The 26,950-nt window shown below is 42.1% G+C and overlaps 1 protein-coding gene across 2 annotated transcripts in view; it reads right to left on the reverse strand.

The window, feature by feature from the left end:
* Positions 1–26,950, reverse strand: part of LOC139370767 (solute carrier family 2 member 9, like 2) — a 214,096-nt gene that overhangs the window by 125,038 nt on the left and 62,108 nt on the right. For both annotated transcript variants that reach the window (XM_071110465.1, XM_071110466.1), the window contains exon 7: positions 6,501–6,633. In XM_071110465.1, the coding sequence (XP_070966566.1) occupies positions 6,501–6,633 (133 nt within the window). The remainder of the gene's footprint in view (positions 1–6,500; positions 6,634–26,950) is intronic.

A 26,950-nucleotide genomic window follows, 5' to 3' on the forward strand; every position in this document is an offset into this window, starting at 1 on the left:
GATTGAGGTCAGGGCTTTGTGATGGCCACTCCAATACCTTGACTTTGTTGTCCTTAAGCCATTTTGCCACAACCTTGGAAATATGCTTGGGGTCATTGTTTATTTGGAAGACCCATTTGCAACCAAGCTTTAACTTCTGGACTGATGTCTTGAGATGTTGCGTCAATATAGCCACATCTTTATCCTTTCCTCATGATGCCATCTATTTTGTGAAGTGCACCAGTCCCTCCTGCAGCAAAGCACCCAACAATATGACACTGCCGCCCCCGTGCTTCAAGGTTGGGATGGTAATCTTTGGCTTGCAAGCCTCCCCCTTTTTCCTCCAAACATAACAATGGTCATTATGGCCAAACAGTTCTATTTTTGTTTCATCAGACCAGAGGACATTTGTCCCCATGTACAGTTGCAAACCGTAGTCTGGCTTTATTATGGTGGTTTTGGAGCAGTGGCTTCTTCCTTGCTGAGCGGCATTTCAGGCTATGTTGATATAGGACTCGTTTTACTGTGGATATAGATACTTTTGTACCGGATTCCTCCAGCATCTTCACAAGGTCCTTTGCTGTTGTTCTCGGATTGATTTGCACTTCTCGCACCAAAGTACGTTCATCTCTAGGAGACAGAACGGCTGCGTGGTCGCATGGTGTTTATACGTACTATTATTTGTACAGATTAACGTGGTACATTCAGGCGTTTGGAAATTGCTCCCAAGGATGAACCAGATGTGTGGAGGTCTAAAAATGTTTTTCTGAGGTCTTGGCTGATTTCTTTTGATTTTCCCATAAAGTCAAGCAAGTTTGAAGGTAGGCCTTGAAATACATCCACAGGTACACCTCCAATTGACTCACATTATGTCAATTAGCCTATCAGAAGCTTCTAAAGCCATGACATCAATTTCTGGAATTCTCCAAGCTGTTTAAAGGCACAGTCAACTTAGTGTATGTAAACTTCTGACCCACTGGAATTGTGATACAGTGAATTATAAGTGAAATAATCTGTCTGTAAACAATTGTTGGGAAAATTTACTTCTGCCATGCACAGTAGATGTCCTAACCGACTTGCCGAAACTATAGTTTGTTAACAAGAAATTTGTGGAGTGGTTTAAAAATAAATTTTAATGACTCCAACCTAAGTGTATGTAAACTTCCGACTTCAACTGTAAATGGCTTTCTTTAATTGATCCCTATATTCTTGAACCTGTTCTCTCAATGTATTCTTTTGAGTCTGTCAACAAAATTTGAATAAAAATGTGTAATGTATTTAAAGGGATGGCTTAAGATAATTGTACTTAAAACCCCATTAAATTAAATCTTCACAAGAAAATCTGTTGGCCAGCAAGTGGGAGGGTTTTCAGCAATTGAATGAAATTTATTGAGAGTGCGCAAGGTAGCTTGTAGAGCGTGTTACACGACTGAATTAGGCAAGTCTGAATACCAAATAATGCAATGTGAGTAGGAAATGCAAAAATTCCTAAATCGGGATCGGCCCTTAAGCGAATTGGAGTGGATCTAGGATAATGGGATGATGGTGTTGATGTGTGTCATGACCAGCCTTTCAAAGCACTTCGTAATTACAGATGTGAGTGCTACATGGCGATAGTCATTTAGGCAGGTTACCTTGGAGCTCCTGGGAACAGAGATAATGGTGGTCAGCTTGAAACATGTTGGGATTACAGACTGGGACAAGGATAGATTGAACATTTCTGTGAAGACACTTGCCAGCTAGTCTGCCCATGCTTTGAGAATGCTCCCTGGTATTCCGTCTGATTGTTGACCTGTTCAAACGTTTTGCTCACATCGGCCACAGAGAGTGAGATCACACAGTAATCCAGAAAAACATGGGCTTTCATGAAAGGCACAGTGTTATATTCCTCGGAACGAGCATAATGGTGTTTAGTTCATTTGGGAGTTATCCATTGCTAGGCAACTAATGGCTTTGTAATCCATTATTGTCTGCAAGCCCTGACAAATACGACAAGCATCAGAGCCGGTGTAATAAGACTAAAGGTTGTTTTGATCACAAGGACTGGGATATGTTCCGGGTAGCCTCAGAGAGTAATATATAGATTGACACACTGATTCGTAATCACAGTGAGTTTATAAGGAAGTGCATATAAAATGTTGTTCCCACTGTGTATTAATACCTACCCTAACCTGAAACCGTAGATAGAGGGCGGCATTCGGGCAAAACTGAAAGCGCGAACCACCGCATTTAACCATAGAAAGACGACTGGGAATATGACAGAATACAAACAGTGTAGTTATTCCCTCCACAAGGCAATCAAAGAAGTGAAACCTCAATATAGGGACAAAGTGGAGTCGCAATTCAACGGCTAAGACGTATGTGGCAGGGTCTACAGGCAATCACGGACTGCAAAAAGAAAACCAGCCACGTCACGGACACCGACGTCTTGCTTCCAGACAAAATAAACACCTTCTTTGACCGCTTTGAGGATAATACAGTGCCACCGACACAGCTCGCTACAAAGAACTGCGGCCCCCCCTCTCTGTCTCCGTGGCCGACGTAAATAAGACATTTAAATGTGTTAACCATCGCAAGGCTGCCAGCCTAGACGGCGACCCTAGCCGAGTCCTCAGAGCATACGCAGACCAGCTGGCTGGAGTGTTTACGGACATATTCAATCTCTCCCTATCCCGGGCTGCTGTCCCCACACGCTTCAAGATGGCCACCATTGTTCCTGTACCCAAGAAAGCAACAGATAACAGGTAACAGAACTGAATGACTATCGCCCCGTAGCACTCACTTCCATCATCATGAAGTGCTTTCAGAGACTAGTCAAGGATCATATCACCTCCACCTTACCTGTCACACTACACCCACTGCAATTTGCATACCACCCCAATAGGTCCACAGATGATGCAATCCCCATCACACTGCACACTGCCCTATCCCATCTGGACAAGAGGAATACCTATGTAAGAATGCTGTTCACTGACTACAGCTCAGCATTCAACACCATAGTACCCTCCAAGCTCATCATTAAGCTTGAGGCCCTGGGTCTCAACCCCACCCTGTGCAATTGGGACTTCCTGACGGGCCACCCCAGGTGGTGAAAGTAGGAAACAACATCTCCACCCCGCTGATCCTCAACACTTGGGCCCCACAAGAGTGAGTGCTCAGCCCCCTTCCTGTACTCCTTGTTCAGCCATGACTGTATGGCCATGCACACCTCCAACTCGATCATCAAGTTTGCATACGACACAACAGTGGTAGGCTTGATAACCAACAACGACAAGAAAGCCTACAGGGAGGTGGTGAGGGCACTCGGAGTGTGGTGTCAGGATAATAACCTCTCACTCAACGTCAACAAAACAAAGGAGATGATCGTGGACTGAGGGAAACAGCTGAGGGAGCACCCCCTATCCACTTTAATGGGACAGCAGTGGAGAAGGTGGAAAGTTTCAAGTTCCTTGGCGTACACATCACGGACAAACTGAAATGGTCCACCCACACAGACAGTGTGGTGAAGAAAGTGCAACAGCACCTTCTTCAGGAGGCTGAAGAAATGTGGCTTGTCATCTAACACTCAAACTTTTACAGATGCACAATCGAGAGCATCCTGTCGGGCTGTATCACCGCCTGGTACGGCAACTGCTCTGCACATAACCGTAAGGCTCTCCAGAGGGTAGTGAGGTCTACACAACGCATCACCGGGGCAAACTACCTGCCCTCCAGGACACCTATAGCACCCGATGTCACAGGAAGGCCAAAAAGATCATCAAGGACAACAACCACTCGAGCCACTGCCTATTCACCCCGCTACCATCCAGAAGGTCAGTTCAGGTGCATCAAAGCTGGGGCCGAGACTGTAAAAATAGCTTCCATCTCAAGGCCTCAGACTGTTAAACAGCCATCACTAACACAGAGAGGCTGCTGCCTACATATATACTTGAAATCACTGGCCACTCTAAAAAAGTAAATTTATTACTGCCACTTTAGTAATGATATTTACATATCTTGCATTCATCCCAGATGTATATACTGTATTTTATGCCATCTATTGCATCTTGTCTATGCCGGTCGGCCATGGCCCATCCGTATATTTATATGTACATATTCTTATTCCATCCCTTAGATTTATGTGTATTAGGTAGTTGTTGTGGAATTGTTAGATTACTTGTTAGATATGGCTGCACTGTCGGAACTAGAAGCACAAGCATTTCGCTACACTCGCAATAACATCTGCATGTGACCAATAAAATTTTATTTGAATATTCCGCCAACCTCCTATATTGTCCTTTTGCATGTGTGAGGTCTCGTCTGAGGTCGTAGCAGGCTTTCTTGTATGTGTCCATGTCAGTGTCCCATTTCTTGGAGGCAGTAGCTCTAGCCTTTTGCCCAGCGTGGATATTGCCTGTAATCCATGGTTGTTGATTTGGATACGTTCTTATAGTCACTGTGGGGATGACATCGTCTATGCACTTACTGACGAAGCTTGTGACTTGTGGTAAACTCCTCAATGCTATCGGATTAATCCAGGAATTTATCCCAGTCTGTACAAGAAAAACAGTATTGTAGCCTCGCTACAGCCGACCACTTCCGTATTGAGCGCATCACTGGTACTTCCTATTTGAGCTTATATTTGTAAACAGAAAGCAGGAGAATGGAGTCATTGTCAGATATCCGGAAGGCAGAATGGGGGAGGGCCTTGTATGCGTTTCTGGGGGTAGAATAGAGTTTTAGCTCCCCTAGTGGTGTAGGAGACGTGTTGGTAGAAGTGAGGTAGGATGGTTTTAAGTATCTCCGCGTTAGTTTCCACCCACCAGAAATGCTGCCTTTGGGTGAGCGGTTTATTGTTTGTTTATGGCCCTATACAGTTCATTGACTGCCAGAGTGGTGTTGGCATGTGAAAGGATGTAGACAACTACAGATGAGAACTGTCTTGGTAGATAAAAGGGTCTGCCACTAACCATAAGGTATTCTAAATCAGGTGAACAAAAGCTCGAGATTTCCTTCACACTGGAAAGTATGCTGCATACTAGTTGTTATTTATTTTAAAAAACAGTCCTCCTTTCAACTTCTCTGAAGCCGCTATACAATCCTGCTACGTGCATAGTGGCATCATCCAGTAACGTTTCAGTAAGACATATAATTGTAGCTTATTCTAATTGTAGAATCTCTTATCAACAAGACTTGAACGAAGGTCAACCGGCAAGCCACGCTTGTCAACTGATGACCAAAGTCAGCCTACAGGCACCCATCAGGAGTCGTTACAGCACGATGAGCCAAGTAAAGCCCCTACGGCCAAATCCTCCCCTAACCCTGACAATTCTGCTCCACTCTATAGGACTCCAGGTCACGGGTGGTAATGACAGAGCCTGGGATCAAACCCCAGGCTGTAGTGATGCCGCAACAATGAGACGCGGTGCGTTAAACCGCTGCGCCACCGGGACTACAGCTCTTTTCCCAGTGCAGTGTTTTGGGAGCCCGTGGAACAAAGGAATAGAGTCTAGTAAGAACAGTGGAACAGCTGAGTCGGATTTGAAGTCGAAATCGAGGTTAGTAACTGCCAATCTGATGTCCAGAGATGCTTGGCGGTCATATAGGATAATATAATTTGTGTACAAAAAAAAGTAAAGAAACACAATAAAAAAGTCTATACATCACAAAGTTGGGTTGGAACTCGTAAGATGTCGCCCTTCTCCATCAGCACCATCTTGTTGGTCACATGTGTATGAGCACCTCAGTAATTCAGCACTGTGCAGGAGTTTTTGGCATCATTTATGCAATTTGGCTAGCTCAAGAGCATGTTACAGCGTTGATTGAAGAGCTAAAATCAACATGTTCCCCTTACATGTGTAATGAACACGAGGGGAGACAGAGAGCTGGTTTCAAGCGCAGGGCGCAACAGGTGTTTATTGAAAAGGCGGCAGGTAGCTGGGTCCAGGGGCAGGCAGAAGGTCATACATAGGGGGTCCAAAAGGGCAACAGTACAGGCAGGGAAAAGGCTAGTAACATAGTCCGGGAGATCAGGCAATAGGTAGATAACAGGAAATCTGATAGGCTAAAGTACAGGCAGTGAATAGGCAGAAGGCGTCGTCAGTGAGGCAGGCAAAAACTATCATACACGGGGAGGAGTAAATCACGGGAAAAAGAGTTCTGAAAGACGAGTGTCACAAAACAAACAATACCTCACAGAGATGGGGTGCAAAGAACTGAACAAAATGGTGTGTGATAATGACATACAGGTGTGTGAATTGTTGATTAGAATTCATTTGATTGGGATCTGGAGAGTGAGCTGCGTTCAGGGGATCTAGGTGTGAAAGTGTGGGCTGGAAAGTGAGCTGTGTTCAGGGGATTTACATGTTTGAGGGTGTGAGTTGGAAGCAGACGTTACAACATGTAATCCATTCCAATGCAATGTGTGATGAGTATATTCAAGTACACAACACAGTATCTGCAGCATCTTTTTGATGAGTCATTATCTCAGCAGGCCATATATGCAAAGGCATAAACACGTGTGTTTATTTAAGAGGGTTTACCTTTCTCTGCACCGGCCTCATCCCTCCTCTCCATCAGAAGGAAGCGTGGGCTTTCGGGTAGGAAGGGCAGCACACAGAGCTGCAGCAAGGCAGGCAAGGCCAGGAAGGCAAAGAGGAAGTTCCATCTGGACTCCTGCAGGAACCCCAAGAGATAATAACAGATGGAAAGAAGGATAACCACCAGAGAATTACAATAAATAACCACCATACACTGAACAAAAATATGCAAAATATTGGTCTCATGTTTCATGAGCTGAAATAAAAGATCCCAGAAAGGTTCCATATGCACAAAAAGCTTGTTTCTCTAAAATGTTGTGCACAAATGTGTTTACATCCATGTCAGTGAGCATTTCTCATTTGCCAAGATAATCCACACACCTGACAGGTGTGACATATCAAGAAGCTGATTAAACAGCATGATCTTTAAACAGGTGCACCTTGTTCTGGGGACAATAGAAGGCCACTCTAAAATGTGCAGTTTTGTCACACAACACAATGCCACAGCTGTCTCAAGCTTTGAAGGAGTGTGCAATTGGCATGCTAACTGCAGGAATGTCCACCAGAGCTGTTGCCAGATAATTTCATGTTAATTTCTCTACCATAAGCCTCCTCCAATGTCGTTTTTGTAACGGATTTCCTCTTCCTCTTCTGAGGAGGAGTAGGAGAGATCGGACCAATGCGCAGCATGGTACGTATCCCTAATGTATTTTAATGAGATTGAATACAAAATACAAAAATAACAAGAGAATCAAAATGAAAACCGAAACAATCCCGAATGGTGCAAACACTGAAACGGAAAATATTCACCCACAAAACACAGGTGGGAAAAGGCTACCTAAGTATGATTCTCATTCAGAGACAACGAACGACATCTGCCTCTGATTGAGAACCATACCAGGCCAAACACATAAACGCAACCTAGAAAAAACTACCAGACTGCCCACCCCAAATCACACCCTGACCATACTAACACAAAGACAAAGTAAAGGAACTAGGGTCAGAACGTGACAGTTTTAGAGAATTTGGCAGTACACCCAACTGGACTCACAACTGCAAACCACGCGTAACCACGCCAGCCCAGGACCTCCACATCCAGTTTCTTCACCTGCGGGATCGTCTGAGACCAACCACCCAGACACCTGATGAAACAGTGGAGTATTTCTGTCTGTAATAAAGCCCTTTTGTAGGGAGAAACTCGTTCTTAATGGCTGGGCCTGGCTCCCCTGTGGGTGGGCCTATGCCCACCCATAGCTGCGCCCTGCCCAGTCATGTGAAATCCATAAATTAGGGCCTAATGAATGTATTTCAATTGACTGATTTCCGTATATGAACTGTAATTGAAATTGTTGCATGTTGCATTTATATTTCTCTTCAGTATAAATACAATGGATAGAACAGACATTCAAATGAATTGCTATAGTATGTGGCCCTTCAGCTACATTGGTGGATTGGATTAATTTATGTTTACTGCAACAAAGGATTTTTCAGAATTTGGTACACTACAATATTCTGTTGCACGTGCGCGTCAATCTCCTTCCTTAGTGGTTCCTATTATCTCTGCCTAAAGATGAAGGCAGTCCGGGTGAATAAACTGTTTCAAGTAAAGCCTATAATAACATCTTGGAAGTAAAGCTGTGCAGTAACTACAATAACTAATGAAATTACTCACGTGAAGTAGAAGAATAACATGTCTTTTGAGACAAACAAGGGTAAACACTGAAGCCAGGATTCAATTAAAAGCCTCTCACTGTCAGGTAGTTTGTGTACCTATTGTATAGGCATTCTGTCCCAAAGCCTAGCCAGTCAATTTATAAACTTAATCTACCCTGGAAAAAAGCCTTTTTTTCCCTAAGCTACCATTTGGTTTGCAACAGTTGGGGTTTGTCTAAAGCTTACAACCTGTGGAACAATGTTGCAAAAACTTTTTTTTTTAAAGATCTCCACCAGCATGGCAAATTCCTTTTTCAAGATCATTATAATGGGTACATCCAAATGCATGGCAAAAGAAACAAAGGTAAAACAAGCAAATTAAAGTTCACATAGTTTGCTGTCATTTCAGCGGCTTGATTTGATTGTGTGTTGGCTTTAGTTGGCTAGCTAGCAAAGGAGAGGTAGCTAGATTGCATAGCTACAGTGCATTCTGAAAGCATTCATAACCCTTGACTTATTCCACATTTTGTTGTGTTACAGCCCAAATTCAAATTGTATTAAATAAAAAATGCTCACACACAATACCCCATAATGAAAACATATTTTAAGAAATGTTTGGAAATGTACTGAAAATGAAGCGCAGAAATATCTCATTTACGTACATACAGTACCAGTCTAAGACACACCTACTCATTACAGAGTTTTTCTTTATTTTTACTTTCTTATTTTCTACATTGTAGAATAATAGTGAATACATCAAAACTATGAAATAACATATGAAATCATGTAGTAACCAAAAAAGTTTTAAACAAATGAAAATATATTTTATATTTGAGATTCTTCAAAGTAGCCACCCTTTGCCCTGATGACAGCTTTGCACACCGACGACTATGATCGATAATGGCAAAAGCCACAATGAAGTCGAACAAAAACATTTTAGCATGAATTTCTCTGTGTAAATGCTGTGCTTGTTGAATGTCCTTCCCTATAAGCGTGATGAAAGTATGTTAATTTGTTTACTGTAAAATAGCACTGCATCTTTTCCAGAAGTTTACTAAGGGTATGTAGCAGACTGATTGGTCGGCTATTTGAGCCAGTAAAAGAGGCTTTACTATTCTTGGGTAGCAGAATGACTTTTGCTTCCCTCCAGGCCTGAGGGCACACACTTTCTCGCAGGCTTAAATTGAAGATATGCCATCTTCACAGCCCTCTGTTCCATAAGGTGTATTTTAAATCAGATTTTACTGCTTGCATGAGTTAGTTGATGTGCAATAGAGTTCCATGTAGTCATGGCTCAATGAAGTACTGTGCACCTCCCATAGTCTGTTTTGGACTTGAAGAGGCCTCTGGTGGCATGTGTTGTGGGCTAGGCATGGGTGTCCAAGCTGTGTGCTAGCAATTTAAACAGACAGCTTGGTGCATTCAACATGTCAATACTTCTCACAAATACAAGTAGTGATAAAGTCAATCTCTCCTCTACTTTGAGCCAGCAGAGATTGACATGCATATTGTTAATGTTTGCTCCCCGTGTACATTTAAGGGCCAGCTGTTCTGCCCTTTTCTGGGCCGATTGTCATTTTCATTCGTTTTTTTCCACCTGGCCACACGACTGGACAGTCGTCCAGGTGCGACAAAACTAGGCACTGTTGCTAGTGTTGTTAATTAAGAAGGCAGAGCAGAGCTTTATCATGGACAGACCTATACCTATCTTAGCTACTGTACTTTTTACCCCTTTTTTCGCCCCAATTTCGTGACTCTTGGGTAGCGGAATTACTTTTGCTTCCCTCCAGGCCTGAGGGCACACACTTTCCTGTAGGCTTAGAAGAGATGGAAAATAGGAGTTGCAATATCGTCCGCTATCATCGTCAGTCATTTTCCATCCGAGTTGTCAGACACAGGTGGCTTGTCAGTGTTGATAGAAAACAATAATTTGTTCACCTACACACTTACTTTACGGAATTCAAAATGACAATGCTTGTCTTTCATTATTTGGTTAGTTATGCATGGATGTGTAGGCTCAGAATTTGTTGTTGGCATGTCATGCCCAAGTTTGCGAACCTTGCCAATTAAAAAATTACAGAAGTTGGCAACATCAGTGGATTTTGTGATGAATGAGCCATCTGATTCAATGACTGGTGGAACCATGCCTTTTTGACCAAAACTTAATTTAAGGTGCTCCAAAGATGTTTACTATAATTTATCTTTGTTTCATAGGACAGTTTCTTCTTTAAGTTCAATTTAGTTACATGGTTTCTTAATTTACACTATGTTTGTCAATCGGCTGTGCAGTCAGACTTATCTGCCATTATTTTTGCCTCATCCCTCTCAACCATACACATTTACAATCAATCCACTGGGATTTAACAGTTTTTACAGTCATTTTCTTAATGGGTGCATGCTTATTAGTAACTGGAATAAGCAATTTCATAAAAGTGTCAAGTGCAGCATCTGGTTGCTCCTCATTACACACCACAGACCAGCAAATATTCTTTACATCTTCAACATAGGAATCACTACAAAACCTATTATATGACCTCTATAGGCCCAGCATTTGCAATTTTGTTTTTCCTAGATATGGCTACTACATTATGATCACTACATCAGATGGATGTGGATACTGCTTTAAAGCAGATTTCTGCAGCATTAGTAAAGATGTGATCAATACATGTGGATGATTTCATTCCTGTGCTGTTTGTAACTACCCTGGTAGGTTGACTGATAACCTGAACCAGGTTGCAGGCACTGGTTATAGTTTGAAGCTTTTTCATGAGTGGGCAGCTTGATGGAAGCCAGTCAATATTGTCGTGGCGGAATCAGAATTATTTAGGTAACATTTATAAATAATATGTTTTATTATTTTTATTGCATGCTTATGTGAGATATGTCATTAGAATGTCTATTTTTGGATAATACTGTTGGCCTGTTGCAGTTATCTGTTCTCTGTCAGGTTTCAGTTACTTGGGCCGCAGAGAGGGGAGAGGTCAAGCTTGTCTTCATATGTAAACATATCTTTTAAACCAATTATCTCTTGGCTCCACAATGTCTGTGTGCCAGTCACTGTGTCTCTGTGATCTTGTCCAGGAGGGGTGTATTTAATATATGCCTGTTGATGAGGTTTTGTTTTATGGTCCTGAGTGGTACCAAGAGCGAGATAAGAACATAGTTTAGGAGACAAAGCTGAACGATAATTTATAGCCAATGCTGTCTGGCTATGTGTGTCTTTGCTATAAAGGATCTCAGTTGCAATGTGTAAGGACTCTCAGAGAATTCATTTATAGATACTGAATTGATCCGAGAGTCACAGGGTTATGATGGAGCTCATATAATTAAAGATGGACTTTATGATAACTCTGACTTGTGTGTGGTTTGCTCTCATGATTTGGTAAATACAGGAAATGTCCACTACAATATTTACTTTACACTTATTACTTCAACAGCATTTGACATGAGATCCTCTCTTAAGCTTTACAGCAATATGACTGAACATATAACGCAACACCTCCTCCATTGGCATTACTGTCTCTTCTGAAGATGTTGAAACTATGTATTGCTACCGTTGTGTTAACAAAGGTATTATCTAAGTGAGTTTCAGAGAATGTTATATGTTACTAGTATGTGAGATATTTTTAGCACTTTTCTGTGATTCTTGTTTTTATTGCTTTACTGGCAGGCTTATCCGAGGTAGACATGACACTGATATTTACAGTTGAAGTCGGAAGTTTACATACACCTAGGTTGGATTCATGAAAACTCGTTTTTCAACCACTCCACAAATTTCTTGTTAACAAACTATAGTTTTGGCAAGTCGGTTAGGGCATCTACTTTGTGCATGACACAAGTAATTTTTCCAACAATTGTTAACAGACAGAATATTTCACTTATAATTCACTTATAATTCACTGTATCACAATTCCAGTGGGTCAGAAGTTTATATATACATACACAAACATTTTTATTATGATATTTAAAAATGTAAAAAAAATCTGCCTGGAATTATAGCAGCTAACGACCCCTGAACGCACAGCCGCTAATCTGCGGCCTGCTAGCTATCTGAAGCACATTGGACTGCTGACTTAAGAGGCCCTTCGGACATATTTCTCGGCCACTATACATATTTTGCAAATTGGCCTGGTTTACCAGACGGAGCCCTGCTGATCCGTCCGCTGATGTAACTGCACGAGGGGGGCACAACAGACTTCCCTCCGTCGCGTCATCCCTCTAAGGCCTTTCTGTTAGCCTGCTAGCCCCGTGCCGCTAGCTGCTTAAAGCCACGCACTGGACTTGTATGATCACCCGGCTACGCATGCCTTTCCCTAACGTCACCATGCCGTGTCGATTGCTGTTCTGGTTTGTAACTATTGTTTTATTTCACTGTAGAGCCTCTAGCACTGCTCAACACGCCTCGGCTAACAATTTAGTTCCACCCCCCACACACGCAGTGACATCACCTGGTTGAAATGTTATTTCTAGAGACAATATCTCTTTCATTATCACTATATGCACAGGTTTACCCCCACTGTATTCACATCCTACTATACCTTTATCTGTACATTATACCTTGAATATATTCTACCGTGCCCAGAAATCTGCTCCTTTTACTCTGTTCTGAACGTACTAGGCGTCCAGTTCTGTTAGCCTTTAGCCACACCCTTATCCTACTCCTCCTCTGTTCCTCCGGTGATGTAGAGGTTAATCCAGGCCCTGCAGTGTCTACCTCCACTCCCATCCCGCAGGCTCTCTCATTTGTTGACTTCTATAACCGTAAAAGTCTTGGTTTCATGCATGTTAACATTAAAAGCCTCCTCCACCAATCCGGACGTCCTAGCCGTGTCTGAATCCTGGCTTAGGAAGACCACCAAAAACCTTGACATTTCCATTCCTAAAACACTTCGGCGAGCAGGCCTTTCTAATTGACCTGGCCGGGGTATCCTGGAACGACATTGACCTCATCCCGACAGTAGAGGATGCCTGGTTATTCTTTAAAAGTGCCTTCCTCACCATCTTAAATAGGCATGCCCCATTCAAAAAATGTAGAACCAGGAATAGATATAGCCCTTGGTTCACTCCAGACCTGTCTGCCCACATAAACATCCTGTGGCGTTCTGCATTGGCATCGAATAGCCAATGTGATATGCAACTTTTCAGGGAAGTTAGGAACCAATATACACAGGCAGTTAGGAAAGCTAAGGCTAGCTTTTTTAAACATAAATATGCATCCTGCAGGACAAACTCAAAAAAGTTCTGGGACACTGTAAAGTCCATGGAGAATAAGATCACCTCATCCCAGCTACCCACTGCTCTGAGGCTAGGAAACACTGTTACAACCGACAAATCCACTATAATTGAGAATTTCAATAAGCATTTCTCCACGGCTGGCCATGCTTTCCACCTGGCTACCCCTACCCCGGTCAACTGCCCGGCACCCTCCACAGCAACCCGGTCATCCCCCTCTTCAAGGGGGGAGACACTGTAGACCCAAACTGCTACAGACCTATATATATCCTACCCTGCATCTCTAAGGTCTTCGAAAACCAAGTAAACAAACAGATTACTGACCATTTTGAATCACATCGTACCTTCTCCGCTATGCAATCTGGTTTCCGAGCTGGTCATGGGTGCACCTCAGCCACGCTCAAGGTCTTTAACGATATCATAACTGCCATCGATAAGAGACATTACCGTGCAGCTGTATTCATCGACCTGGCCAAAGCTTTCGACTCCGTCAATCACCACATTCTTATTGGCAGATTCAACAACCTTGGTTTCTCAAATTATTGCCTCGCCTGGTTCACCAACTACTTCTCTGATAGAGCTCAGTGTGTCAAATCGGAGGGCCTGTTGTCCGGACCTCTGGCAGTCTCTATGGGGGTGCCACAGGGTTCAATTCTCAGACCAACTCTCTTCTCTGTATACATCAATGATGTCGCTCTTGCTGCTGGTGATTCAGCACCCACTCGTAGCACACGCTCCAGCAGGTATATCTCACTGGTCACCCCCAAAGCCAATTCCTCTTTGGTCGCCTTTCCTTCTAGTTCTCTGCTGCCACTGACGGGAACGAACTGCACAAATCACTGAAGCTGGAGATTCCCATCTACCTCACTAGCTTTAAGAACCAGCTGTCAGAGAAGCTCACAGATCACTGCACCTGTTCATAGCCCATCTGTATACAGCCCATCTATCGAACTCATTCCCATACTGTATTTATTTATTTTGCTCCTTTTGCACCACAGTGTCTCTACTTGCACATCCATCTTTTGCACATCTACCATTTCAGTGTTTTAATTGCCATATTGTAATTACTTTGCCACCATGGCCTATTTATTGCCTTAACTCCCTTATTTGACCTTATTTGCACTCACTGTATATAGACCTTTTCTTTTTTTTCTACTGTATTATCGACTGTATGTTTTGTTCATTCCATGTGTAACTCTGTGTTGTTGTATGTGTCGAACTGCTATGCTTTATCTTGGCCAGGTCGCAGTTGCAAATGAGAACTTGTTCTCAACTAGCTTACCTGGTTGAATAAAGGTGAAATAAAAAATAAAAAAATTAAATACACTAAGTTGACTGTGCCTTTAAACAGCTTGGAAAATATCAGAAAATTATGTCATGGCTTTAGAAGCTTCTGATAGGCTAATTGACCTCAATCGGAGGTGTACCTGTGGATGTATTTCAAGGCCTACCTTCAAACTCTGTGCCGCTTTGCTTGACATCATGGGAAAATCAAAAGAAATCAGCCAAGACCTCAGACGCGTTCTGTCTCCTAGAGATGAACGTACTTTGGTGTGAAAAGTGCAAATCAATCCCAGAACAACTGCAAAGGACCTTGTGAAGATGCTGGAGGAAACAGGTACAAAACTATCTATATCCACAATAAAACGAGTCCTATATCGACATAACCTGAAAAGTCGCTCAGCAAGGAAGAAGCCACTGCTCCAAAACGCCATAAAAAAACAGCCTACGGTTTGCAACTGCACATGGGGACAAAGATCATACTTTTTGGAGAAATGTCCTCTGGTCTGATGAAACAAAAATACAACTGTTTGGTCATAATGACCATCGTTATGTTTGGAGGAAAAAGGGGGAGGCTTGCAAGCCGTGAAGCACGGGGGTGGCAGAATCATGTTGTGGGGGTGCTTTGCTGCAGGAGGGACTGGTGCACTTCACAAAATACATGGCACCATGAGGTAGGAAAATTATGTGGATATATGAAAGCAACAGCTCAAGACATCAGTCAGGAAGTTAAAGCTTGGTCAAAAATGATTCTTCCAAATGGACAATGTCTACAAGCATACTTCCAAAGTTGTGGCAAAGTGGCTTAAGGACAACAAAGTCAAGGTATTGGAGTGGCCATCACAATGCCCTGACCTCAATCCCATAGAAAATGTATGGGAAGAATGTGAAAAAGCGTGTGCGAGCAAGGAGGCCTACAAACCTGACTCAGTTACACCACCTCTGTCAGGAGGAATGGGCCAAAATTCACTCAATTTCTTGTGGGAAGCTTGTGGAAGGCTAATTAAAACGTTTGACACAAGTAAAAAAATTTAAAGGCAATGCTACCAAATACTAATTGAGTGTATGTAAAATTCTGACCCACTGGGAATGTGATGAAAAAAATAAAAGCTGAAATAAATAATTCTCTCTACTATTATTCTGACATTTCACATTCTTAAAATAAAGGGTGATCCTAACTGAACTAAGACAAGGAATTTTTACTCTGATTAATTGTCAGGAATTGTGAAAAACTGAGTTTAAAAGTATTTGGCTAAAGTGTGTGTAGTGTAAACCTCTGACTTCAACTGTATGTTTGAACTGATATTGCAGGGTGAGCAACAGTGATGGACAACAGCAGGGACTTGTTCAGGAAAGTACAATATTTAAAAGGTATAAATATGATATAGATCTGAAAATGTTACCTGTTGAAAATATAAACATATTTGAAAGATGTGAAAGTCTACAGAGGATTCTACACACAATACATTTCTATCAGTTCCTATAAGCTCCAGACTATACAATAACGACACAGAAGATATTGCTCAGAAATTGGCCTTTGACCAGTCCATGTCCAAATCAAATGTTGTCACATGCTTCGTAAACAATAGGTGTCGACTAACAGTGAAGTCCAGGCCAGAAGTTAAATAATGCTCCCAAAACTAAAGAAGTAATCACAGAGAAAATTATGCAAACGGGGAATGATTGGACAGGTAAAGGAAATAAAAGACATGGGTAAGAAAAATCAGTCGCACTTTGCTTTCAAGCTCAGAATAATAAAGCAAAATACTATTGTAACATGGTATTCAAAAAGATGGATAACTTCATTTTCAGGCCTATTGTCTTTCTATAAGTTCCTCTTCAGTCGTAGTTGTTGAGATAGAAGGAAAGCAGATACGGCATGTCGGGTTAAACACGGGACCAGTTTAATCTCCTATGTAGTAAATATAGTATTACAGAACACTGTTGCCCCCTTTGCGAGGCAGTAACACATTACCTTTGCATATATGCACATGAGCTAATAGCACAACTCCCTTTCTTTAGTGAATGCAAATAACCTATTTTGAATTACAGTAGTAACCGATGAACAATATGCAACTTCCTTTTTTTATTTTATTTTTTTCAAAGGAACTGAAGGCTGATAACTAGCCTACCAAGGACAGGGTAGACTACTTGTGCCTTGCACTGAAGGTGTCGGGATTATTCTGCCCCATAATACATCCCAGTGTTGAATTTGGCCATGTCAAGGTCCTGTAGGTAAAGGGAGTGGGTTTTCTGACTAACTGGGTGCAGCCTTGAGGCTGATGGCAGTGAAGCCTCCCTTGGGAAAACAGGGACAGAATGAGGCTCAGGCATTGTCTCATCGTGTTGAGTGAGTGTCTTCGGTTTCTCCTAACTATGCGCCCCTGTAAGTGCACAAGGTAAGAGCGTGGCGTGTGTGCCATTTGTTGCACAATTCCTTTTTGTTTTGTCTCTCACCCAGACACAGTCACCAGAGTGTCGTGTGGGCAAGATCTTTGCTCTGTGCAGCAAAGTAAAGTAGTTAAAAAACTAAATCACTACTGAGCTGTCTACTTTTGTTGTTGCAACGGTGGCGGATGGCTGGGAAAAAAATGAAAAGGCAAAGCTCAATTATGTTTAACAGGATTGCTGTAGTACGTCAGAAATATAGTCACCTACAGTATGCTCATTAGGCCTAGTTGGTGATTTGATGGCCTATGCAGTTAGATTACTCATCTCTGCTGTGCAGCCTGGTAATTCACAGCACTAATTAAAAAGACTCCCACATGGCTCCTATTTTATAGATGAGGAGAGGTTTACTCAGCTATCTTTAAAGCTACAATCTGGGATGTGTTTTTCAGCAAACTGTTAAAGACTGTTAAACTAAGCTCATGAACTCAGCTGAACTCAAGAATCAATTGGTGTATGTCTACATCAAGAATTTAAAATTACCATTGAAACGACTTCCAGATCCCAGATTGCTACATCCATTTTTTTTTAAACTTTTAAATGAATGATATATATTGACTGATTCTTGAAAAATATAACTTGTAAATGCGTCATGAGCTTATTTCAACTCTCATACCCCATCAGAACCCAAAATATAAGAATGTTTTACTCCTTTACTTGTAACACAATTGTTAAGCCTCAAATACAGCTTCAAAAACGGTATAGCCTCAAAACATTAATAAAGCTATTATTTTGATATCATGGATGGTCAGTCCTCTGGCCCCATCCATCAGCTGTTAACCAAAACAGTGTTAAAGAGCAGTGAGGTTTCCGCTTTGTTATTGTTTGAACTGCAAATAGCCCCTTTAAGGTATAAGATACTCATTTACTGAATGAATCACTCTTTTTCTCAATTCAAAAATTACACTGATATTGCAACTTAATGAGTGGAGGAGGTTCAGCTTCATTTTATTGATTTAAAGCGGCAAACAGCAGTTGAAACCATAAGAATGCGTACTCCCGCCCGTTTCAGTAAAAAGGTGAGGGATGGGATCGGAGAAATACAACCACTCTCAAATTCATAGACGATGCTATGGATGCAAGGAATGACCATCCATGATGAAAATGATAGTTTTAACCATGTTTTGAGGCGATATAGTGTTTGTTTACATTTACTTTGTTTACAAACACTGGAGTAAAACAAGCTTATAATTTAGGTTCTGATGGGGTAAAACAGTTGAACTGATAAACAAACTCATGGGGTATTTCTAAGTTATATTATTAATGAATCAATGGGTACATATAATTCATTCATAAATCCCAAAATGGATGTAGCAACTGCAGATTGCCCCTTTAACTTAGATAGTCCACTCAATGAATCATAAGGAGAGCTAGCCGACACCGACATATTGTACCATCAAACAATATTCTGTCAAGCCGACTAACACGTGGGTCACAATCTAGAGACCATATTAACCTCACAGATTAGAAAAATAAATAACAGGTCAGGGATATGCATAAATTAAGACTGTTGAATGACCCCATTGCATGGAAAGATGCATTATATAATACAGCTATTCATCTATGCACCTAGAACAGTACTAAGCTGGTTGTTTAGTGTAAAACCCTCATTATAACCTCATATGCCTCTCTAATACATATGCTAGGTCTACATATTTTCCACGACCAAAATATATATAGCTATGTTACTAAAAATACATTACACCAAATTGTAAAAGTGGAAATTACAAACTTTAGAAGTCTTTTTAAACCTCAAATACACTACATGTTTTGCATTTTCCTGTAACAGGGTGATCAAATTAAGATCTGTAGGTAATAGCATTGAAAATACATTCAATCTTGTTATGTCTCTTTAATCAACTTCCTTTATACAGTATGTTAATGTCCCTAGAATATGGCCTTTTAGAAAAGCACTTTATGTTCAAGGCAGCAGAAACCTGTTTTGTTATTCTCTGGTGCTGGCCTCTTTTATGTAATAAACCAGGAATGGATGTGGAGAATGGACGGTCAGTCTCCTTCACATTGATGTAATGCAGTCCAGATGTAACATTCAGGGACACTGGGATTTCGCTGGCTGCTCAAATGTTCCAATGACATCTGTCCTCTAAACCAGAATGTCAAAACCTTCAAGCACACACACTATCCACATGTCAACACAAACTTACACGGACCAGGCAACACATGCCAAGATATAGTAATTTCACTTTCAAGATATATTAATTTCACTTTCAAAGACTTAAAAATAGCCTGTGAGCCATGTTCAGTGTGTGGGCTAATAGGGATATAGCTTTAACTGGAGCAAATCAACTGAGCCACCGGCTGTGGCTCCCTCCTGGGGCCTGATCCCATCTCCACATGGGAGCCCCTGATAATACACACTTCAGTTTGGAAATTAGGCCACTGACCTGGATCGTTACTCATTTAAACAAAACAAAGCTATAGTACCAGGCCCAAAGGGGATTCATTTGGCTGAGGCTGGGGAGAAAAAAAACTCCAAACTCAGTATACATGATAGATGAGTGCAATGGAAAATCTATATTCGAAGTGGCTTTTTCTTGCCGGCAACTCTTTATCTCTAGTGAGAATGTGAATGCCGTCTCATTACAGAGGAGGACGATACAGATCTAGGGTGCCTGAGGGTTGGATGAACAGATCAGAAGTTTTGTGCAGCCTTCTGCCAGTTTCTCATGGCAGGATAGAACCCAAAACAGGAAATAGGTAGAAGAGTTGGTCGGTAAATGTCTGTTTGAGGCATGGACCACATTAGTGATGCTCCAATCAAAACAATATAAACAAAATACGCTGTTGTGTGTTGGGGGTGTGTCGCAGAGCATCATGGGAGTTGTTGAATTGATTTGAAGACGTGGTTATGAAACAAACGAGACACAGTCAATCTTTTGTTAAGTCTGCACGCACAGGAACTACTCTATCCGGAAGAAGTTTGGTTTTACAAGTATAAAACTGTTACTTTCTGAGGTAGTCTCGATTAAGTTTAACACAACAGAGGCAAGTGTATAGTCGAGCTAGCTAGCTAAGAAAGAGTTAGCATTGTCATGGACGTCAGAAAATGACTCGAGACAGAGGTCTGAGGAAAAATATGATTAAAAAGAGTAATATACAGTGAGTAAAGGAAATTAAATTTATTCAACTGTGAAAAGGAACTTTGGAATAAAAAAACTGCTAAATGGGCGAACTTGTGGATGAAACGTCAGTGAGTGAAGTGAATGAAAATCATGTGACCGAGGAAAATATTGCCGTGGCAGAACAGAACGTTGCCGTAGTTGAGGACAATATTGAAGTAAATGACAACCAGGTGCCTTTTGAGAAACGGAATAGGTCTGGAAGTATTGGATACATTGGACAGTTTGGTGAAATTATAGACCAGTGGAGCTCATTCTTAACAGTTTGACTATTTTGTTTTTGCAGGTGACGTGTTATTGCTGAAAGGTTCCACAGATGAAATCAGGAAGGAGAATCAGTGAAAATGTTTGCTGCTGCTCCTCCGCCATTTCCTGGTTGCTAAAATACTAATAGTTCGCCTAATTTCAGTTTGTGACAAAACAAGCTAGAATCATTGTACCATCTAAACCGCAGTGAAATATCTTTTCCATAACCAAAAATATTGTATTTTCTGCTTTACTTTTGGTGTACAAAACTGAAAGTAAGAGACTTAAAAACTAAACTTCAAAATGGGAATCATAGAAATAGCGTACATAGAACAGATCTACCACTTCTTAGACTTGTTTTCAACGAGAATGACAATTGTGTCAGGTTGTCCCAAAAAGTTACATAGTGTATTACAGCTTTTAAGAAACTATTAGAGCATATTAGAGAATGATGTTCTAAATGACACCATTAGAGACAGACTAGTAATGTGGGCTATGAACTATAGCTACGAGCTATTGACTTAGAGTAGTCAAATTGTATTTTTTTTTTTTAAATGTACCTGCTTCGTAAACAACAGGTGTAAACCAACAGCGAAATGCTTACTTACGGGCCTTCTAACAATGCAAATTATTTTTTTGTTATTGAAATTTAAAAAAAATTATAACACGAGGAATAAATACACAATGAGTAACAATAACTTAGCTATATACACAGGTTACCGGTACCAAGTCTTATGGCTTAGGGGTAGAAGCTGTTCGGGCTCCTGTTGGTTCCAGACATGATGCATCTGTACATCTTGCCTTGCGGTAGCAGAGAGAACAGTCTATGACTTGGGTGGCTGGTCTTGACAATTTTTAGGGCCTTCCTCCGACACCGCCTGGTATGAATAGCAGGGAGCCATTCAGTGATGTACCGAGCCATACGCACTATCCTCTGTGGCGCCTTGCGGTCAGATGCCAACCAGTTACCATACCAAGCGGTGAAGCAGCCAGTCCAGAGGCTCTTTATTGTGCAGCTGTAGAACTTTTTGAGAATCTGATGGCCAATGCCAAGTCTTTTCAGCCTCTTGAGGAGGAAGAGACATTGTTGTGCCCTCTTCACGACTGTGTTTGTGTGTGTGAACCATGTCAATTCCTTAGTGATGTGGACACCGAGGAACTTGAAACCACAGCCCCGTTGATGTGGATGGGGGCGTGCTCGGCCCTCTGTTTCCTGTAGTCCACAAACAGCTACTTTGTCTTGCTGACGTTGAGGGAGAGGTTGTTGTCCTGACACCACACTGCCAGGTCTCTGACCTCCTTGTAGGTTGTCTCATTGTCTTCGGTGATCAGGCCTACCCCTGTTGTGTCGTCTACAAACATAATGATGGTGTTGGAGTTGTGCGTGATCACGCAGTTGTGGGTGAACAGGGAGAACAGGAAGGGACTAAGCACGCACCCATGAGGGGCCCATCAGGAAGTCCAGGATCCAGTTGCAGAGGAAGGTGTTAAATCCCAGGGTCCTTAGCTTAGTGATGAGCTTGGAGGGCACTATGGTGTTGAACGCTGAGCTGTGGTCAATGAACAGCATTCTCACGTAGGTGTTCCTTTTGTCCATATGGGAAAGGGTAGTGTGGCGTGGAATAGAGATTACGTCATCTGTGGATCTGTTGAGGCAGTATGCAAATTGAAGTGGGCCCAGGTTGTCTGGGATGATGGTGTTGATTTAAGCCATGACCAGCCTTTCAAAGCATTTCATGGCTACAGATTTGTGCTACAGAGCGATAGTCCTTCAGACAGCTGTGCCCAAGAAATTTGGCGTTCTTGGGCACAGCGACTATGGTGGTCTGCTTGAAACATGTAGGTATTATAGACTGGGTCAGGGAGAAGGTTGAAAATGTCAGTGGAGACAATATTGAGGCTTACTTGGACACTTTAGTCAAGAACAAGGTACTGGAGCCTAACAGAGTACCAGTCCTTTAGTAGGATGGTGGAATCAGGATATGTGGAGACTTTAAAGTCATATTTAAAGTCTGTATTGTCCGCTGAGCAGAATCCACTACCACACATTCAACTACCTTTTCACGGGCTTACCTGGGGGTCAAGCCTGCCAAGCCTTCTTGCAGATGTATGTGGATAAAAAGTCAAAGGAGCTGCTGACTGTCGTGACACACAAGGAGCTCTTCAGGTACTGTGGTGTACAATTTGGAATGCGCCAGCGATGAACCAGAGAGCGATGGGACAGATCGTGAGAGGATTGCCAGGAGTACAATACTACCTAGATGACATCCTCATTACTGGAAAAGACGAAGAGGACCTTATAGAGATTGAAGGACTATGGACTGCGTGTTTGTTAGGACAAATGTGCATTCCTCCAGTCATCAGTTGGATACCCTGGACACATCATCGATGCCACATGCAGTCATGTCCCATATCCTGCCTTCTGGTGAAGGGAAGCCGATCGCTTTCGCATTGAGGGGATTGAACAAAGCATAAAATAACTACGCAGATAGAAAGGGAAGCCCTAAGCATAGTTTTTGGAGTGTGTAGGTTTATGTAAGAACATCTCTCTCAGTAGACAAAATATTACAAACACTAGCAGCCAAGTAGATTGGTCACGAAAGTCAGAAAAGCAATAGATTAAACCGCTTACCTTTGATGATCTTCAGATGTTTGCACTCACGAGACTCGCAGTTACACAATAAATGTTCCTTTTGTTCCAAAAATATTATTTTTATATCCAAAATACCTCCATTTGTTTGGCACGTTATGTTCAGAAATACACAGGCTCGAGCAGTCACGACATCGCAGACGAAAATTCCAAATAGTATCCGTAATGTCCACAGAAACATGTCAAACGTTGTTTATAATCAATCCTCAGGCTGTTTATCGATAATATATATAATCGATAATATATCAACAGGGACTGTCGCTTTTTCAATAGGAGAGGGAGAGACAATGGCTGCCCCACTCTGTTGCGCAAGCAAAACTCTGCGAACACCCAGCTATCCACTGACGTGAGGTTATCTTTCTCGCTCATTTTTCAAAATAAAAGCCTGAAACTATGTCTAAAGACTGTTGACACCTTGAGGAAGCCATAGGAAAAGGAATCTGGTTGATATCACTTTAAATGGAGGCAAGGCATCCAATGGAACAGATAGCTTTCAGGAAAAACAGCACTTCCTGGTTTGATTTTCCTCAGATTTTCTCCTGCAAAATCAGTTCTGTTAAACTCACAGACAATATTTTGACAGTTTTGGAAACTTTAGAGTGTTTTCTAACCTAATCTGACAATTATATGCATACTCTAGTTTCTGGGCCTGAGAAATAGGCAGTTTCAGATGGGTACGTTTTTTAGCCAAAAACGAAAATCCTGCCACCTACTCTCAAGAAGTTAACCGGTGTCTGTATGGGACTCGGAGGAAGTTCACCCTTCTTACATAAGGGGCTCCCGAGTGGCGCAGCTGTCTAAGGCACTGCATCTCAGTGCAAGAGGCGTCACTACAGTCCATGGGTCGAATCCAGGCGGTACCACATCCGGTCGTGATTGGTCCAATAGGGCAGCACACAATTGACCCAGCGTCGTCCAGGTTTGGCAGGGGTAGACTGTCATTGTAAATAAGAATTTGTTCTTTACTGACTTGCCTAGTTAAATTTCAAAACAATATTTTAAAAGTATTTTAAAAATACATATCATCGTCCGATGACGAGCATCTTTGGACCACATACTGAGATTTCGTCACTTGATGCAAGCAAAATACAAAGGTGTGCTTTGTTGTTGTCAGCACACACCTACTGCACCACAGATGGACTTTCCAGGTTACCATTACCTGTGGTTAAACCAGACTCATGCCAAGTGGACATCTACTTCATACGAAAGGGGAAAACATGCCAGTCACTTCAACACAAGTGCGGAGAAACACCAGAAGCGACCTGGTGTTATCTAAAGTGAGGTAAAGCCACAGGAGATGCTCGGGAACCTTTCCAGGAGAACTGAGCTGTCGGTACAGTCTGGTGGTCTGCTGTGGAGGAGGAAAGTTATCATTCTGCCGTCACTGAGGAAACCAGTGTTGCAACAGCTACACACAGGTCACTGAAGAATGGTTCGCATTAAGAAAAACCCTCAAAAGCCTGGATTGGATGGAAGCATTAAGAAAAAAACGACCCCAAAAAACTGCATGTCAGAAGGTTAGCAACATACCTCAACTTGCACCTCTTCATCCATGGATTGGCCGGAGGAGGCGTGGTAGTGGATGTTTCTTGTGGTCGTGGATGCTCATAGCAATCGACCAGAGGTTACCATCATGTGGTCGACTACTGCAGAGAAGACCATCAAGAAGCTTTTTTTAGTCAGTTCGGATCATCACTCCAACTCATTAGCGACAAAGTACCGTAGCTAGTGTCCCAAGAAATAGACATGTTCCTACAGGTGAATGGCATACAGCACATCAGGACAGAACCGTGTCTTCCATCGAACAACGAGCGGGCAGAGAGGTTCGTACAAATGCATCTCGGGTCAATGGACACTGTACCAACGCTTGAACAGCTTCCTGTTATCCTACAAGAACGCACCTCATGCAACCACCTGCATCACTATCCATGAAAAGAGAGCAACACTCAAGATTCAACCTAATCAAACCTCCAATTGCAAAGGAGACAGTGTGACGTCTACAGGCGAGCCAAGTCAAATGTCGTGAACTGAGAGCAAAGGACAGAGCTTTCAAACCTGGAGAAATTGTCTTAACTAGGAACTACCTCAACGGACCAACGTGGATTCCTGCTACAGTCATTGTTCAGACTGGTCCTGCGTCCTATACGGTCTAGACTGCAGAGGACATCATCTGGAAAAGGCACACAGATCAGTTACTGTTGAGTAAAGCAACCCTGACAGAACCACCAGTCGTGAGTGGTCCAGAAATATTACTGCGTGTCACCCTGACACAGCAGTCGTCACGTCACCTAGGGGCTCACAGACACGTTCTCAGGACACTGACTCAGCCGCAACCACACAAGTGTGTGACAAGACTGTGACACAAGCTACTCACATGCCTACACCTGTGTCAACGCCACAGTCTAAAGACATTGTTATTGAGAGTCAGGTTGACAGCCGTTACCCTACGAGAGATAGGCGGACACAAAGACACTTGCACTTGTAGAACAGTTACTGTTGATCGTAATGGGGAAAATTTAAATAGGTGGGGAGGAGATGTTGTGTATTGGGGTTGTGCCGCAGAGCATCATGGGAGTTGTGTGTGTTGAGTTCAGCACATTCAGATAGAGTAAATGGTTGAATTCATTCCGGTCTTCCATCTCATTATTATTGAATTGTTAAAGACATGGTTACGAAACCCACAAGAGATAACATATTCCCTGTAACAGATAACTCACAATCCTTTTAAACCGCAAGGTAATTAAATGGGATACATACACCCAGCCATATCAAATTGGCCAACAGTGACCAATCAAGTCTCTCAAATATCACAAGGGGTGGGATTTAACTAGTAGTTATTTGGAGTCCTTTTCAAAATCAGATAATTCAGATAGCGATTAAATGACGGGCTCTGCATTCATTACTTCCATTCTACTGAGACTTTTATAACAACAATATTACTCCCAAGTAGGACTATTTTTAATTGAGGACACATGACCTATTAGCATCCACAGTATTCACAAAGTTGTGGCCGTGGCTTTACATGTCAACAATACAGGGCCTACTGCTGTTAAGAGCCCCATCAGCTACAATATCTGTTCATATGTATAGTACATCTTGAGGGCATTATAGGTCAGTGGAGAATATTTATGGAGCTTGTGCTGAGCTTTTGGTCCAGGGAAGCTTAAGCTAGCTAGAGGCTGCTCAAACTATCAGAATAACAAATGTGTTGAGGTAATCTCCGAAGACCCAGGGACAGTGCATCTATTTAAACCTTGTTTCTTCCCTTGAGTTTCTACAGCAAATAAATAGTGCTTCCCAAACTAAATCAATATCTGTGAGATAAAAACTCACCTAGAGGAGTGCCGTTTTAGCTCCAAGAAACCCCCTGACCCCCTTCCTCAAACCCCCATCAGGGGAGAAACGGATTACTTTTTTACCAATGTGTCCACGATCTCACCGTTTCTAATGCTACATGGGGAGATTCCCTGGGGTATAGAGAAAACCCATCACCGCACCATCCCCTTGCTGTAACAAATGTCAAACATTTTTGTCAATCTATTTCTTGCCCTGCTCGTTTAGGAGAAGAGATTGACAGTTGACTCAAGATAGCAAAGTCAGATTTTTTCCCTATTGAGGTGAATCCTGCCGTTATATTAAACTTGTGCAACCATAAGGGATGTAGAGCCCTGGGAGAGAGATTCATGTTATTTTGTGATTCTTCATCTATTCCAGGGGAACCCCGTATGTACAAATCTTTATTCCAGCCCAGTACTAAGACACCCGTCATTTATTACAGGAACCATGAGAGCATACATTGAATC

The sequence above is a fragment of the Oncorhynchus clarkii genome, chromosome 17 (assembly GCF_045791955.1).
Source record: "Oncorhynchus clarkii lewisi isolate Uvic-CL-2024 chromosome 17, UVic_Ocla_1.0, whole genome shotgun sequence".
NCBI lineage: Eukaryota > Metazoa > Chordata > Actinopteri > Salmoniformes > Salmonidae > Oncorhynchus > Oncorhynchus clarkii.